This window comes from Podarcis liolepis, assembly GCF_965112155.1.
Source record: "Podarcis liolepis genome assembly, chromosome: 7".
Taxonomy (NCBI): Eukaryota; Metazoa; Chordata; class Lepidosauria; order Squamata; family Lacertidae; genus Podarcis; species Podarcis liolepis.
In genome coordinates, this window is record NC_139561.1 from 40,672,771 (window position 1) to 40,690,161 (window position 17,391).

At 43.2% G+C, this 17,391-nt stretch overlaps 1 protein-coding gene across 11 annotated transcripts in view; it reads right to left on the reverse strand.

The window, feature by feature from the left end:
• FTO (FTO alpha-ketoglutarate dependent dioxygenase) overlaps nucleotides 1-17,391 on the reverse strand; it is a 270,050-nt gene that overhangs the window by 160,005 nt on the left and 92,654 nt on the right. For 9 of the 11 annotated variants that reach the window (XR_014528545.1, XR_014528546.1, XM_083513712.1 and 6 more), the window contains one exon: nucleotides 2,930-3,054. The exons of 1 other annotated variant lie outside the window; for it this stretch is intronic. Coding sequence is in view for 8 of the 10 variants with exons in the window: in XM_083513712.1 (XP_083369838.1) it covers nucleotides 2,930-3,054 (125 nt within the window). In the remaining 2 variants the exon portion in view is untranslated. Of the gene's footprint in view, nucleotides 1-2,929; nucleotides 3,055-12,869; nucleotides 13,403-17,391 lie in introns of those variants that run through there. One more of the 11 variants, XM_083513710.1, reaches the window with a different exon arrangement.

The window sequence follows — 17,391 nt, forward strand, 5'->3', positions numbered from 1 at the left end:
GGCTGCACTACTCTTAACTTCATAGTCTAAAGAATCCAGTCCAGAAACCGCAGCAGAGCCGCAATCCCACTACACCACTGGATTCAAGCACTTCCCCAATAGGGCAGCGCCCCTTCCATTATAGGAGGCTTCTTCCAGTGGGCCTTTGCCTATGCTGGCTGGGACTCGTGGGAGTTGTAGTCCAACATCTGGAGGGCACCGCATTGGCCAACCCTGCTCTTTAGCAGGCATGGCTAATTCATGGCTCTCTAGACAGTGCAGGACTGCAACTCACGTCTTCCCTAGTCATTGCCCGCACTGGCTGGGGCAGATGGGAGTCAGAGTTCAACACCTTCTGAGAGGCCACAAATTAGCTACTCAGGGCTACAGCCATTACTTGAGTGTCAGGACAATATAGAGTGAAAACTCTGGGGAAGAAAAGGAATATGATTTAGTGGGACACACATCTCAAATTTCCAGTTTTACAAGGGAGCTCACAGCCAAAACTACAGTACTTGTATAAACCCGTTAAATATACACGAATACTTACAGAGTCTCTCCCCCCCCCCCCCAACCAGCTCTGGCTGTTTTCCCTCTGATCTACTTGACCTAAATTTCTCCAAGTTGCATTGTTCATAATATGTCTTCTCTAATGCACAACGTAAGGTAATTAGAGTCATCTGTATTTAACTTCCAGAGAAGGGGAAAAGGAGAGAGAAAAAAATCTATTATCTAATCTGGCTGATCCCCTGATGGCTTGCTGAAAGTAAAATACTATAACCTATTGCCTGGCCTTTGACAAGCGCTAATTATTTCCTGTCGAAGCACATTTTTCTTGTGTAATTCCAAAGTACACAATAGGCTGATCTCTAAAACACAGGGCTGCTCCTCCAGAGCCTCGGCGGATGTTTTATAACTTTCACCACCCCAGCGAACGCTTGACGGCTACTATCGTCAGCGCCTCCATTCCAGACATCTCTCCAAACCTTTGAAGAGGTAAAAAGTGCGGGATATGGTAACAGTCTGTTTATGTGGATCATATGGATGGGACTCTTTAAGATAGGTCAGTGTGATGAGAAACATCAAATGTGAGTCAGAGGAGAGGGGAAACCGATTACAGTTATTTAATACTCTGGGGCCACTGTCTTTTCTAAGGCTTTCAAGACACCATGCTCTTGAAATTTTCTTTCAGGTGTTTAGTTTTAATGAGGTCTGCATTTCGTCTGCTGCTAAGTCTCTCCCCACACATGCCCCCTGTTCCTCCCCTTCCCCTCTCCACCCTGATGCCTGCAAAGTACTTACCATTTTTGTTCTAGAAGCTAAATTATGTCTGTTGGCTCCAGCTTCTGACTAAATTGGTAGTTGTAAGGGAAAAGGCCAGAAAACCGTGTAACTAGATTCTTTCCAAGAGGGAGTCCTCTCCCCCTCATCTCCCTACGGTGCTGCTTGGTGATTATTTGTCCTGCTAAATTGATCCACTCACTGAGTTACATTTGTTATGTTTTCTTTAAAATATATGTATGTGCACACACTACCCTGACTTTTCCATTTTTAGTTTGTTACATTTTTAACCCACAGTGCTCAGTCTAAACAGAGGAGGTATTCGCTGCTGGGCACAGACCCTGTGGAACTGAAGGCGAAACTTCTAAAACCTCAAATCTGGTGGGTAGAACCCATCTGCACAAAGAGGCACAAAGAGAAGAATCCATTTAACTGGCTTGAGGAAACCAACATCTGGTACGGTGTTGTCCCCAGAAAGTGGGCATTCGCTGCTAGTTTGAAACACTAATCTAGGCACAGATACACTGGTTCAATTCAAAGTGCTCCCCCCCCCCCACACATAGAAAGCCCAACCCAGCTCCAGGCCTCAATTATCTTTCAAAGTGGCTCTCCCATTATGAACCTGTCTGTATTCTTTGGACGTCTTTTGAGGTCCTCCTCTGGGTGCTCCCTATAAGGGAGTTTTGGAGGGTAGAAACAAGGCACAGTTCTCTTCCACTGGGGCTCCCAGTTTGTGGAATGCTTTTTCCAGTAAGATCTACCTGACGCCATCATTAACATTCTATTGGCACCAAGTAAAAAAACCAACACCTTTATCACTTCTCCCAGACATTTGACAGAAGATGATGATTTGCTGGATATGTTTTGCTGGTCCCCCCCCCTTTTCTTTTTTGCTGCTGTTTTACTGGGTCATATCAGTTTATTTATATACAACATTTCCCACAAATTTGTGCTCAGATCTGTGTGTGCCCCAATCTCCCAGCCATATAATGCTGTCCAAACTGTCAAATTCTTGTTTTCATTTTTCTCATGCACAAAAATGTATCTACGGTGCAGGGCCCAACACACAAATATGTTTTGCAGACAAACGCTTGTTTTGAAAATGCAACAGTAGAGGGATGGCCAAATAATTTTTTATTTTTTTATTTTTTAGAAAAAGGAAGGGAAAGTATCAATCAGTATTTAATAAAATCTCACTTTAAATGCAAGAGGCAACCCAAATTAAAGTTTTGGCTGACAACAACCCTGCAGTGTGCCTTTAGTCCCTTCTACCATCACCATCATCAACACATGGTGAGCTAAAGTCAACTGAGAAATAGGCCGAGTTCTTTTGGGTGTGGGAAAAGCGATTGGTAAACTTCAGGTCAGGGATGGGGCAAACAGAATGCTGTTCTGTAGAAAAGAAAAACAACGTCTCTGCACTTAGAAAACTAGACATCAAGGAGAAGAGTTCTAGCCTTGCTTGGGACATGCCAGCTTTCGACGTCTTTCCAGCTCTCATAGAGAATTCCATCAAGTGCATCCCCACCACCAGTCTAAAGCAGTACGGGCCGGAAACAGGCTTACTACCTCCTCAACTTTGAGGGGGCCTGGCCCTTTTAAAACAAAATTGAGGGGGCTGAGGTGCCGTCAGACCCCTAAAATAGGCATGCCTGCATCACGTCCTCACCTTGCAAGCCAATCCTGCCGTAGCTCCTGACGCTCTTCAAGAATGGGCAGGAGGCAGCTGATTCGTTCCTTCCTTTGTTCCTCCGCCTGTTCCTCTTTCCTGAATTCACAGAGCAGTAGGCTTGTCTTGGGGAGCAAGGGAGAGGGGTGGGTTGGAAGAAAACAGAAAGGGGGGGGGAGGCCATAAACATTACAATCCAAAAATAGGAAACAAAGCATAAAATTAATTAAAAAGCCCATAAGCAAATAGAGACAGTAAATCAATGGCCCTTCTTTCTTTTTTTATTACGGTTCCCCAGCTCCCAAATCAATACAGTAAATGATGGTCCAAAATGGCCACCATCTATCTGGTTTTTAATCAAAGTACACGGAATGCAAGGTAAAACCTCAAAGCATCGTTGCCCTAAGTAATACCACAGACCAGGCATTCCAGGTGTAATTTTCACATTTTTGCCAGACAGAATTGCTTTTCTTTTGTCCTTGTATGGGTGAATTGTTATTAGAAAGTGTGCATGAGGCTTGCTCCCCTCCTCCACCACCCCACCTCTAATGATTGTGGGGGGAACGTTTTAATTTTTCTTGAACTTCACCTGTTACAGACAAGAAGAAGTAGAAAATCTCTGTAATGCTGATTTGTATAGCGATTTCCTACTTCTCCCTTTTAACTGCTTCTTATTCTTTCCCTCCCCTTGTTCATAAAATGAATCATTCAGCAAAATAATGTTTGCATTGAGAAAAACACTGTCCGGGTGTTGAAAACACAGCCATGTCTCTTTTAAGCAATTTTACAGCTATGTAAAACTGTAAGAGAATCTAACATATAAATCACTCTTATGGCCAGATACTATACATTTTTTTCACAGAACTAAGTCCGGCAGAATTCAGTGAAGTGCACTCCTTAGTGGGTGTGCAGTGGGGCACGCGTCTTAGATAGTTGAAAGGAAAACTGGAAGCTGCTTAATACAATATCAGACATTGATCCATTTCACTCAGTATTGCCTACACTGACTGGCAGTGGCTCTCCAGGGTTTCAGGCAGTGGTCTTTCCCAGATCTACCTGGAGATGACACTGTCAAATGCCCAAGACCCCATGTTCACCTATCCTTGATGACTTGAGAGCCCAACAGGTTCGCTAAGAGAGTAACATCTGCTAAATAAAGGAGTTCGAGACTCCCAGAGATCAATTCTTCACTGAGATGGGATAGGGCTTATGGCAGCTGTCCAGGCTTGAACATGGCTCAACTTTGCTCTGGAAGTTGCCAGAACAAGCTGCCTACTTGAAACAGTCCAAGCAGTCCAAAACCTAGCATCTGACTGACCATCTTGTTTCAAGGGGTGGAGAAACTGAAGGGCCCAGTTTGGATTTAGTGGACTTTTCTGGAATTTTCCCATTTGAAAGGGGGAGAGATGAGGTCAGAAAAAACCCTGAGTTAAGTTGGAGAAAGTCTCAGTGGGTTTGCCCAACCCCAATCAAAAGACAATGTTGTAATAACAACAACAACAACAACAACAACAACAACAACAACAACAACAATAATGCTGTTGTTATTTCCCACCCTCCTACTATCCTTAATTTATTACTAATTCTATTAAGCAATTTCTTAAAAATAAGAATTAAGTCCATATAATATAATTAACACAAAACCAAAATAGCCATGTCTATAATTAGATGGCTGCACCCAACAGATTCCAAATGACTTTTTTTGCTGAAATTGTGGGCAGGATTGAAGCCTAAGAGAAAAAATATGGTTCATTAAAGGGTTTCCAATGTTCATCCCATTTTAGGAACCTGAGTTAAATAAAGGGTTAGAAGGTGAAAAGATGTGCCCTGACAGTGAGAGGTCAAGAGTTCAAGAAATGTGGTCAAAGATGTTATCAACTGGGAAAGCCGTTTCCTCAAATCAACACTGATTTTTTCTTTTTTAAGGAATCCATCAAAAAGTTTACTGGTATGACTCCTGTCCCTAGAAGATGGGAGAGTCTTCTTCTGAATGCTTTGCACACTATCAAAGAAAGGTCAACTCTGGGTTCTTCGTCTATGTAATGATCTTTAATGACAGACAATTGTCTACAGAAACTTTGTTTTACCCAATGTTGAGTGAAGCCTTCAGATTTGAAAACTGGACTCAGCTTTGGTTCAGGGCATCCCTCTTCTTCCCCCAAGATGTGCTTGGCACACAAGGTCAGCAGAACAAACAAACAAACCCTGCAGGTCTGCTTTATCTCATCAGTCTCTCAGCAGAGACTTTTTGGAGGGTGCTAATGCTTAGGACCTGATGAAGCTATCTTTCCTCTGCTCCCTATGCTGGTGAAAGCACATCCTGAATAGGCCCCAACAGAGATAACAAGACATTGCTTGCCATTGGAAAGTCACAAGCAATGTTTTTAGAATCATTATTCTCATCAATTAACTTAGTGCTCAGAAAAAGCTCTGGGCTCCTGTCACAGCCACTCCACTTCTTGCAGAACAGTGCCATGATTCCACACATTTCATTTCTCCCTGTGTTCTGGAAAACAAATACTCCAGATTTAAACCAGAGCAGAGAAGGCTGTTTTCACATCTTGCTTTATTTTGTCAACAAATGAGGTTTTCACCAGGAGATCTAATGTACTCGTTAGTATTTCCAAAGAGATTAGCAGGATAAACCTCTGAGCCCTTGCTAAGCTCTTCCCACTTCAAGGAAAGCAGTCCAACAGCCAATAATCAATAGCAAAGAGAAATGGCGGTGCGGATAAGACATGTGTTTGCAAGCAGTGAGATTCACCTTCTGCTAATTGTCCAGCTTGTTTTAGTTGCTTTATGGTGGGGAAATGACAGTATCGTGACAAGAGTTGAATGCAACTAAAAGTAGAATTTAACTTGAGATCTTGAAGGCATGCATGTTGGCTAGGACTTGGATGGTGTATATCAATGGTAGCTTGTATATCTCATCGGCATACACAGCATGTAACGGGGCCGTGTTGGCAATTGCTATGGTGAAAGTGGCTGGCATGTTTTAAGTTATCACCCAGCAATTTGGACATATTACGCTCAAACACTGGTCCTATTTTGTTTACAGCATGTCATGCTTGATATCAAAGTTTCACTCAACAACTTTTTTGGTGCGGAGGGGGGACCATGTTGAAAAATGGTACTGTGTTTGTGGAGTGGAAGAAAGCAAAGGGAGGAGAGCAGAGAAGTGACGAGGAAAGGGGAGGGGGGAAGAAAAGAAATTGTTTATAAAATCCAGCTGCTCAGACGTTGGCGCCAGAAACTTCTCATCCTGCTACTTTTACGCCTGCAACCCCTTTTACCTCCCCACCCTTCGCCTTGCACAGGTATAACTAAAATGTTGACTTCAATGCTTCGGAGAGCACTCAACTGATTCTGTAACATGATTAATTGCCGAAGACACGGCGGACCATATGGAACAGGGAACGCATCAAGTAATTCATACTTCTGTATATGATCATTTTGGCCCCTGTTGTTTTAATGTACAGGAAAGAGCTAGTATAGCACAGACCTGGTGTCTTGCCCTTGACAGCCCATTAAGAAATCTCAAAGCACCTAGTTGAAGTTATGCTGTTGGCTTTTCAATAGCAGCCCAATAAAACAGGAGCAAAGCTTTTCCAGCGAGTCTTAAATCTTTCACATATAGTACATTAACCACTGCTGCTAAAAACAACTGGTTTCTTATGATAGGAAATGGGATTTGATTTCTAGCCTCTGCATACTTACCAAAAGCCTTTTTCTGACCTTTGCAGGGTTTACAAAATTGTTGCTTCTCCCCCCACCCCCCAGCCAAGCCTTTTTCTTTCCTTTCAGCAATTTTCCAAGGGTTTCTTTTTCTTTTTCCTTCTTGGCTGCGGTGAGCCTAATAGACTTGTTTAAAGCTCAGTACATTCTACTCTTACACTTGCGATATGCAGCCTATACAATGAAGACAGACTCATGGGAGCTAACAGGCAAGAGATTATTATTAAGAGCTTTCTCCCCCGGAGTCATAGAAATCATGACAACAGGTAAAAACATCAGCTACCCTCAAAGAACCTATAAAATAAACAAAAATAGAAATGGGGTGGGGCAACCTTAATGAAAAATACAAAACACATACAGGCTTCCTATCAGCTGAAATAACAAATCATAAGGCTTCGTTAAAGAAACAAGATCAATCTATTAATTTAAAAAGCATGTTTCTCTGGAATTATGTTGCTGGAAGATTGACTGGTTGGGCTGTATCCAACTAATTCCTACACAGAGTAGACCCCTTGAAATTAATAGGCTTAACAAAGTTAACCATGTCCATTAACATCAATGGGTCTACTCCGAGTAGGACTCAGATCAGAACTCACTTATTCAGCTACACATGGAGGGTGAAATACTGGGGTCAAATAAGACCCCAGACATCAGGGATTTGGGGGGGAGGGAGGGGAGAATGAGATGAACTTGGCAATGACTCTAATTTAAGCTAAAATGAATTATGGAGTTTTAGTTTGTTTATTTAAAACATGGTTATATCACCCTCCAACTCAAAATCTCAAGTGGTTTACAAAGTTTCCAGAGGGATGGCCCTATTAATCTGTGATGGAAGCAAAAATAATGATGAGACTTGGGATACCATGAAGCTTTCATAGAATGGAGTACAAATAAAGCAGCAACAGGTAAACATAGCAAAGGGAGGGGAAGCACATCAAAAGGTTAGGAGTAAGGTGCTTCAGTCACAAAGGCCTCCACAGTATTAACCGTGACCTGGTGCCAGACACCAAGTCCTTGAAGGATAAACCAGACCCACTCCACAGGTCAAGGACCTTGATGAACAGGAAGGGCTCTCCTGGAACCAGTACAGAGGACCCCTCAGAAGAGCCCTCTTGGAGCTCTGAGGTGTGGAGAAGGTGGAGCCACCCTTCAGTCTTCAAAGTGCTGGTGCTAAGAGGTCCAGGCACAGGAAAAATAGTGAGGACTCATCTGTGGGTCCACAGTCGCCTTGTGAGTAACCCAACCCTGAATACACCTGTGTTACCTATAGCAGTGGTTAGGGTGTTTGTCCTCAGACAGTTTTCTGGGTCATGTGGCCTGTATGACTAAACCGTAACAGACAGTCAATGCCTTTATTGTTAGAGCATACATAGAGTGCCGAGGATTAGAGGGGAAGTTTTATATATATTTGTCCGTATCCATTCATGGTAAGCTATGAACCCAAATGCATAAGGAAGTCAAGTAAGTGGGGGAGGTGCCTACTCAACATAGATGTCAAATTCCAAAACAAAAGTCTCTCTCTTTGGGTCTCTCTGTTTTCATTGCAGCAGTTAAAACGGCAATAGAGGAAGAATACTGTTTCCCTTTGAAGCCACTTAAAATGACAATGCTAAAAAGTTTAATCCTCTCCACAAAGCTCTTTTTGGCAGTATCCGACATACATCGGCAGGAACATTACTTTTGGCACTTTCCATTATCCAAAATATTTACTTAGCAGCGTTTTAAGAAGTCGTCTTTTATATACACTGTAGATGTCAATATTACCTTTGCTTCCCAAAAGAAGTGTATGGTGGGAAATCCCATTTCCACCTTGGTGGGGGATTTCCCATAAATAGAAAAATCTATAAATATCCCCCCCCCCCAGGTATCTCAGTGGAAAAGTTGGCTTATTCAGGTTATGTACTTTAAGGAAGTGGGAAAGACAAATGAGAAGGCCTTACTCCTAAAGATGTCCACACAGAAGGACATTCTGTCTAAGTCTGTGGGAGCTCTCTAAGAAAATAGGTCAACTAATAAAAAAAAGTAATGTCCACAGAATGGGAGATGGCACGATCCCCAAGGAAGTGATCTATATGGGGAGCTGCCTTCAGGCATCAAGCCTGTTGGCAGACCAACTCTGTGTTACAAAGATGTCTGCAAACATGACATGAAGGCTGGCAACATTAACCCTTCCCTGTGGGAATCCCTTATGGACGACCACAGTGCCTGGAGACAGACTATCTGGTTGTGTATCCACAGCAATGGAATGACCGCTGGGAGGAATGCAGAAAGAAAAAACACCATGGTACACCTGCAACAGCACAACTGGATGTCTTCCTCTACTCCAGCTGCAACAAAACATGCCTCTCCTGTATTGCTCTCTACAGCCACAGCAGACACTGTAACTCTCCAGCGGTTTGGCTTCACCACCAAAGGTGCACACTTACATTGTCTCCCGAGACAGGCAGATGCCAACCGATAAAAAAGGTGGTAAAAGATACAGCAGCTGTCCACAGAAAACCTTTATTGACCTTTCAAGCAAATATCCATCCACACTGGGCCTCAGCCAAATAGCTGTTTCAAGGAATGATCCCTCATTTGGGAATAAGGGTTGGGCTGGGTCCCCTGATCGTCAACTTTAAAAAATAAATTCAACTGTGCACACACTCCTGCTCCCTGATATCTCCCCACACCCTCCAAAGCAGAGCTCTGTTAGTCGCTGCTGAGGCATTTTGTGTTTGGAATCAGAGCAGCACCTGGAAGGGACCTCAAGGTACAGAGGTCTTCCAGTTCCAGAAAGGGGCAGGAGGGTCTCTTGGACAGTGATCCATGAGTTGGTAGGAATGGGGTAGAAATTCAGTTTGTTTCAGATTTAATGATGATAACCTACCTAATTTCCAAGCAGTATGTGAACCAAAACACAGTTATACTTCGACGTTAAGCACTGACCTGGATTTTGTGATGCAGTTCTCCAGCCTAATAATGTGTACCAAAAAAAAGGTGCAGATTAAAGGAACTGCACTTTAAAATGACCGTATTACTGAAAATAACATATAAATCGCATTATTTTAGCTAGCATTGCTTGAAAAATGTCGGTAGTATGGGAAATTTGCACTACGATACTGACTCATTTCCATGCAGACTTTTTGTTTTCAAATTGCAAATGAATGCAAAAATGTGGAGAACTGAACTAAATGCTGAAGAAATGAGAAACAGAAATTGACATATTTGTTCATCACTGCGTTGGTGGCACAGGTTTTCTGCCATTACTTTCCATCCCAGTGTGAGAACCGAGCTGGAAAAGATGCTCCAGTTGGTCAGACCTGGACTTGTACTGTCAGATCTATAGATGAACAGGATTGTGATTTGCCTGTGATCTCCCTCACCTCTCAAAACATCAAAACCATCAAAAGCTGTAGTGAACCCAGAGACAGAAGATAATATGAAGTGTAAATAACATTCAGGAATGTGTGTGTCAGGATGGTGGTGAAAATCTTTTTTGAAAGCAAGAGGACACAACAAAGAAAGTCTCATTTGCAAAAGGATCCAGCTGAGGGTCTAACTTCTCACAAGGGAAACAAGTCACCATATTTGCAAACATTCTGAATAGAAGACTATAGCATAGCGTGTGATTTTGTTCCTCAGCCTCTGTATCCTGAACCCAAAGATTGCCTACAAGGCTGAACATATGTTCCCTATGCAAGAACTAAGTCAAGAATTCCTTGTAGAATACAATGTCCCAGGTTCAATCCCAAGTATATCCAGAATTGTCTCCTGCCCAAAGCCCTGGGAAGCCACAGCCAGTCCATGTGGAAAACAGTCAGCTAGATGGACTGATGGTTTGACACAGTATAAGGCAGCTTCCTGTGTTCATACTTGTGAGAACATGAACAGCCAGCCTTGCCTTAGCTATGAGTCAAAGCAACCCTAAGCTCATCCAAAAACTACTGGAAACCAAGGTCAGAATGCCAGATTTTGCAGGGTCACTGTTTCAGGGAAACAGCCTACGCACATACAAACTGCATGTCTCTATTCTCTGTGTAGAAGAACTCCTGAATTTGCAAAGGTCGGGGTGGGGGGAGGTGGCCCTGTTCCCTCGCTTCACACATTCAGTATTTCCACTTTGGATGCAAAAATAGTAACCCGGTAATTAAGCTTCCATTTCAGAGATCTATACCTGGATTTTTCTTCAGCTGCAATTAGGTAAACAAACATGAACAACAGAAAGAGAGAGGTGCTTTTGTTTTTTTACCCTGATTAATGCAATTTGAAAGGGGGGAGGGGCGAGACCACCGTAAACTGCTCTTGCTTCTGGCATGAATCCTCACTGAAGTATAACTTGCAGTTTTTCAGAGCAGTGTTCTGCTTTGATAAGCATATATTATTGGCTCATCTTCTAGAGATAATAGCTTCCTTTGCCTTCCTCGGTATATTTATACGTTCCATTTACACAGAGGAACAATTGCAAAATGAAGCTTTCATATAAAAATACCAAGGGCATATTCCTCAGCTGGGTTTGCTAAGAATGAGCCAGTATGTCTTTCAGAAAGCACACTTGAAACACATCAAGGAGTTTGGTGGTTCTAAAGCAGAAGCCCCAAACCCTAAATTCTTATTTACATTCTTAAATAAAATAAAATAAACTTTCAAACTTTTTAAAAGAAAAATCAGGGGGTTGGGGGAAGCACTTTTTTTTTAATGACCTGGAAACATACAGAACTGCCATATTGCAGCTGAATGCACAACCCCAGGTTTCAGTGGAAGAGTTTGCATTGATAAATGACAGGGTCCTGCAGGAGCAGAGATTAACGTTGTGACCCAACCAGGCCAGTAGTCAGAGCCCAAAAGGTTGGACTGGATGACCTTTGGGATCCCTTCCAACTCTACAGTTCTATGATTCTACTACTGTAAAAGGCTAGAGTGTCTATTCAGCATATATTCAAGCTCCAATTATCACCTCGGTCCAGTATGCCTGAAGGAGTGTCTCCACCCCCATCATTCCGCCCGGACACTGAGGTCCAGCGCCAAGGGCCTTCTGGCAGTTCCCTCATTGAAAGAAGCAAAGCTATGGGGAACCAGGCAGAGGGCCTTCTCAGTAGTAGTGCCCACCCTGTGGAACGCCCTCCCATCAGATGTAAAAGCAATAAACAACTACCTGACATTCAGAAGACATCTGTTCAGGGAAGTTTTTAATGTGTGACATTTTGATGTATTTTTAATCTTTGTTGGAAGCTGCCCAGAGTGGCTGGGAAACCCAGCCAGATGGGCGGGGTACAAGTAATAAATTATTATTATTATTATTATTATTATTATTATTATTATTATTATTATTACCTTTGTTGCTATTCAACTTCCACATTATTATTTTCTCCTCTATGTTCCTGCCAGCTAAGAATTCGCACTTCATGCATCTAACAAAGTGGGCTTGAGTCCATGACGACTTAAGCCGCACTAAATCTGTTAGTCTTTAAAAGGTGCCACAAGACTCTCGGATTGTTTTTGCTGCTAAGAGACTAAATAACATGGCTACCCCTCTGGGAATTGTTTCATTTGGGCGTCCCATTTCTCTCGTGTTGCAAATAAATTTTATCTGGTGGCACATCAGGTGTTAAGGTATGAAAAAGGAATGCAAGCAGTCTGTGCGCACCCCCACCCAAGCCAGCACCTTTGGGGTGGGCCCAAAAACAAGCCAACCTTAGCTATTCCTACTGTTTTGGATGTATTAGAATAACAAAAGTTGTCTTAAGAGAGGAAGAAAGAGAGTGAACCTGTAAGGTCAGTAAGATGTATTCCAGGTCAAAAGATCAACATGCCACACAAAAGTCCTCTCCCTTGGCAAATCAATCAAGCGGCCTGCACCAACCCACCACGAGACATAGACAAAAAAATATGCTTTCTTTGGTCCTCCCCCCTTTTAACAATAAGTTATTTAAGTATTGTGAATGCCCCCTTGCCTTGCATTCTGCCCATATACTACTCTGGATACGTATTAATGAAAACAAAAGGGGGCCATTTATATTGTAGCCATGCCAAGGGGTTAAGCATGTGACCTCGGAGGATGGCGCACTTGCACTGAGGGGAAAAGCCTCTTGACAATATAAACAAGAATTACTGCTGTCAAAGAAAGGGGAGACAATTAAAAACAATCCAGGATGTTTGTCAGACAGCTGTTCGAGTTTCAGCCCCATCTGACCTCTAAAGATGTGGTGTGTTTCACTCCGGCAACTTGAAATTTTAGGTTTTTATTAAGGGGGGGGGTAAAAACAAAACAAAGGGAGGAGGGAGAGAGCAGATTGCCCGATTTATGCCTGGTAGTTTCTGATCAATTAGGCTGTGTCGTGATACCAGGTATCACCATCTGGGCACCTCTTTGCGGCTTTTGCATAGTGATTTTTAAACATGAGCCACTCGGTTTGGCAACAGAAAAGAGTAAACAGGGAACACAAGAAGAGCATTGGCCCATCCAGTCTAGCATTCTGTTCTTATAGTGGTCAAGCAGATGTCTGTGGGAAACCTGCACGCAGGATTGAAGCATGAGAGTGCACTCCCTCCTCCTGTGGTCTCCTCCAGCAACTCGTGTTCAGAAACATTACTGCCTCCAGTTCTCCATGAATTTGTCTAAACCTCTTCTTATAAAGACATCCAAGATGGTAGCCATCACTGCCTCCTATGGGAGCAGGTTCCACTGTGCACTGCATGAAGACGTCCTTCCTTTTATATGTCCTGTATCTTCCTACCTTCAGTCCATGAGTTCTAGTGCTATAAATGAGAGGAAGAAAAACTTTTTGGTTGCCGTATTCTGAACCCTTTTCAACTCTGCAATTTTCTTTTCGAGGTGAAGCGAGCAGAACTGCACACAATATTCCAAATGCGGTCACACCATAGATTTGTGTAACAGCTTTATGATATTGGCAGTTTTATTTTCAGCCCCTTTCCTAATGATCCCTAGCATAGAATTTGCCTTTTTCACCGCTGCTGCATCCTGGGCTGACATCTTCATTGAGCTATCTGGATTGAGCGTGTCTGCGTGTGAAAATAAACAAAGGCTTACCGTACATAAATGTTGCTTTGCTCAGGAAGAGAATTCAGACAAGAAGGGCACGGGATCTTGCAAGCTGTTTAGCCCTCCTGGCTGCTGAAATAATAGCCCAGGTGATGTAGCTTCATTTATTGGACTACCACACACACAGTGAAAATAGATCACCAATTCCTGAACTGTCTCAGTTTATATACCACTTAACTACAATAGTCCCTAAATGGTTTACAATACAATATATATATAGGAATCAGTGAAGACTATAAATTCAAACATCAAGTAAAATGCCTGCTGGAATAAAAAAAGTATTCAGCAGGTACCAGAAGTTCAGGTGCAAGGGGGTTTGTCTGACCCTAGCCAGAAGGCAGTCCCATAAAATTGGTCCCACAATACCAAATGCATGGTTCCTGGTGGATACAAGCCAATGTGGGCCCACTAACACGGACTCCCCTAAAACCTCAGTGATCGGGTAGGGATACAAGGGAATAGGTGGTCCTTGAGATATCCTGGGCCCAAATTGTTAATGCATTGTAAAGTGATGCAAGAATCTTGAGCTAGGCGGCTAATGTACAGTGGTACCTCGGGTTACAGACGCTTCAGGTTACAGACTCCACTAACCCAGAAATAGTAGCTCGGGTTAAGAACTTTGCTTCAGGATGAGAACAGAAATCACACGGCGGCGGTGCAACAGCAGCGGGAGGCCTCGTTAGCTAAAGTGGTACCTCAGGTTAAGAACAGTTTCAGGTTAAGAACAGACCTCCAGAACGAATTAAGTTCTTAACCCAAGGTACCACTGTATAAGCACCAAGCGCAAGCTATTGAGCACTGCAGTTATGAACTGGCGATAGTCTGTCCCCATCAACAGTTGAGCCGCGGCATTTTGCACCAGCTGCAGCCTCTGGGCCAGGCCCAAGAGTAGCCCCACATAGAGTGCCTTGCAATAACAGGGTCTTGAAGGTATACATGTATAGGTGCAGAGCTCCTGGTGAAATCCTGGTCCAGCTAGCCCCCACTCCCACACAGAGGAACTCTATACGTGTAGACCAATATGTATTCAGAGCCACTTCTGACAAGTGGAATATGGGGGTGTAGCTGCTGGGGTCAGAGCTAGCCTTGTGCATTTTTTCAGTGTGTGGGGTGGGGTATTCGGACCTCCCAGCCCAAGTATCTTCAAGAGGTTGAGGAAGGGAAAAGATTGTGTGACACAGGACAAAAACATCCATTGTTTTCCCCTACCCTGTGTCTCTTCTGTGGCAGAGCCCTGGAAGGGGGAAAAAATATCATAGGAAACAAACAGAACTTCTAAGCAAACAACAAAAGATATTGGCTACATTTCTCAAACCCGCCATTCGCCTGCCCGTTTGATCCTCCCACAGTCAGCTGAACCTACTGATACTCCTACAGAAATGAGAAGCAGTCATGGGAAGCTATTGGAAAGCGGCATTTTCCTTGGGGAGGTAGCACAACAAAAGGAAAGTTTGTATCTGCCACGTGGACTTACAATTGGTCTTAAAATGAACAAACCAATGCACTATCATTTCGCTTTGTGAAAAGTGATACTTCCAACTTCTTCTCCCTCCCTCTCTTTTTCCCCCCAGGAAGAAAGGAAGCCGTGTATAAACAGAACAAAGAAAAGAGGCAACACAAGTGAAGCCACTCATAATAAATATTACAGTGAAAGTTTTGCTCATCAAACTAAGATTAAAAACATATTCTAATCTCCGGAGCCACCTCGCTTTGATGTATGCTGAAACAGAAAGCGTATGTATTTTGTAAGATTTACAGCATCCCCAGTGGGAATCGTTTCACGTTTCATTTTCCCCCCCTTTCTCTATTTGAGATTAAGAATATATTAGGTGAATTCAATCTCCTGATGTTTATTGTGTCAGATTGAGAATTTACTCAAAGGACAGGATTCAGAATTTCTTTGCACTCAGCTATACCGGCAATATCAGGCTCAGAAGTTGGTTTTTCTTCCCAGGAACAAAGATTTTAGGTATATGGGGAGGGCCGTGTGGTGTGTGGATCTGGAACACAATGACAACCAAGTCCTCTTTAAAGAGAGATAATGGTGGAGAGTTTAAGATGGCCATATTATAGAACAGATGCATTGAACTTTCCACAATTGTTTTTTTATTATTATTTCAAAAGTCTAAAAATGAGTATTTATCTGCTTTTAAGAATAGAGATTGGTTAAAAAAAATCAAGGAATGAAAGGAGGACTTCAGAATCATAGTCATCAATGGAGCAGAAGTTCTCCATGAATATGGATCCATTCCTAGAACTGCTGCCCTGAACACCAGGAGGGCACCAGCTTGGCAAAGGCTGCCTACTTGGTGTAGGAAACTGAAACAGCTGTGCATCACACGCTGCTTCCCTGTTTACCCTTCTCTGCTTCCTTCTTCTTTCTCCATTGTTTCCTGTCTGCCATATTTTAGACTCATACTCCATGCATCACACTGATGGTTCTATAGCAGGGGTGGGGACCTCAATCCTAGGGTCCAAATGTGGTCTTCCAAGGCCTTTCTATGTGGTCCTTTGGTTCCTCGTCAGGTTTTACCCTCAACGAGGGTTTTTGCTGGCTTGAATGTGTCCCTGAACTGTGACAATGCATCTCGCTTGTCTACAAGATGTATAGATGGGTGTGTGGATGGGGGCATGTCCCCATATGGAAACCTCTGGCTTTTACATGGCTGGAATGTAACCTACTGTACAAATGCATCTGGCCCCACCCATCACAGGTATGCCCACAAGGGAATATGACCCTAGCACTTTAAAAGGTTCAAGGTAGGAGGTGGAATTCTACGTGGTGCTAAAAAGGTCATTCCATCAGCACAAGCATTCCCACTTGCCGTGCAGCAATTTCTCCTCTCCGCACCCCACACCTCTGGGGGTTCTTCCCAACCCTCGAGAGCAGATTGGGAGGAGGCAGAAGTGGGGAAGGAGAGGGGGGAGTCCTGTTGCACTAGCAGAAGTCCTTGCAATGGCTTCCAGTAGTGCACCAGGTTATCTGAATTCAGCCCAGGTGACAATAAGGAATACCTCTGATCTCTGTAACAGAGAGAGCAGCCACTGCTGCCCAGAACACATGTCCACATCCCAAGTACAGCTGACTAAGGTTGCAATCCTAACCCCACTTACTTGGGCATCAGCAGGATCTGCTTCTGACTAGGCATGGTTAGAACTGCAGTCTAAATGATCCATTGTGCTTTTCTGTGGTTTGGGGAATGTCCTTCTTCTTACCTCTCCTTCCCTAGGCTTCTTGAGAGGAAACAATAGAAGCACAGATCCCTCCTTTAAGAGCACAAGTGAAACTAATGATATATGATGGAAGGTTAGCAGGAAAAGAAGGAAAGGAGGGTGTGTGTGTGTGTGTGTGTGTGTGTGTAAGTGTGTAACAACAGAAAGAATGTCTCATATTTGTATAAGAGAACTACAGCTAACCACAAGCCAACGGTTGACTGGCAGACGGCAGTAAAACAACCTTAAACAGAAAGTCATGCTGAAAGCCACAATGCCATATGCAAGGATATGCCTTAAACACAGCTAGGTATAACAAAAGGTGGTGGTTGGGAAGCATTTCTGCTTTCTGTCCTGCAAAGTGAGGCTAATTGTCTGATGTGCCTCAACACTTTTTGTCAAGACTGCTAACTGTATGGCTTTTCCTCTGCTTTGCAGAGACAAATAACAAACACACACACACAGACACACA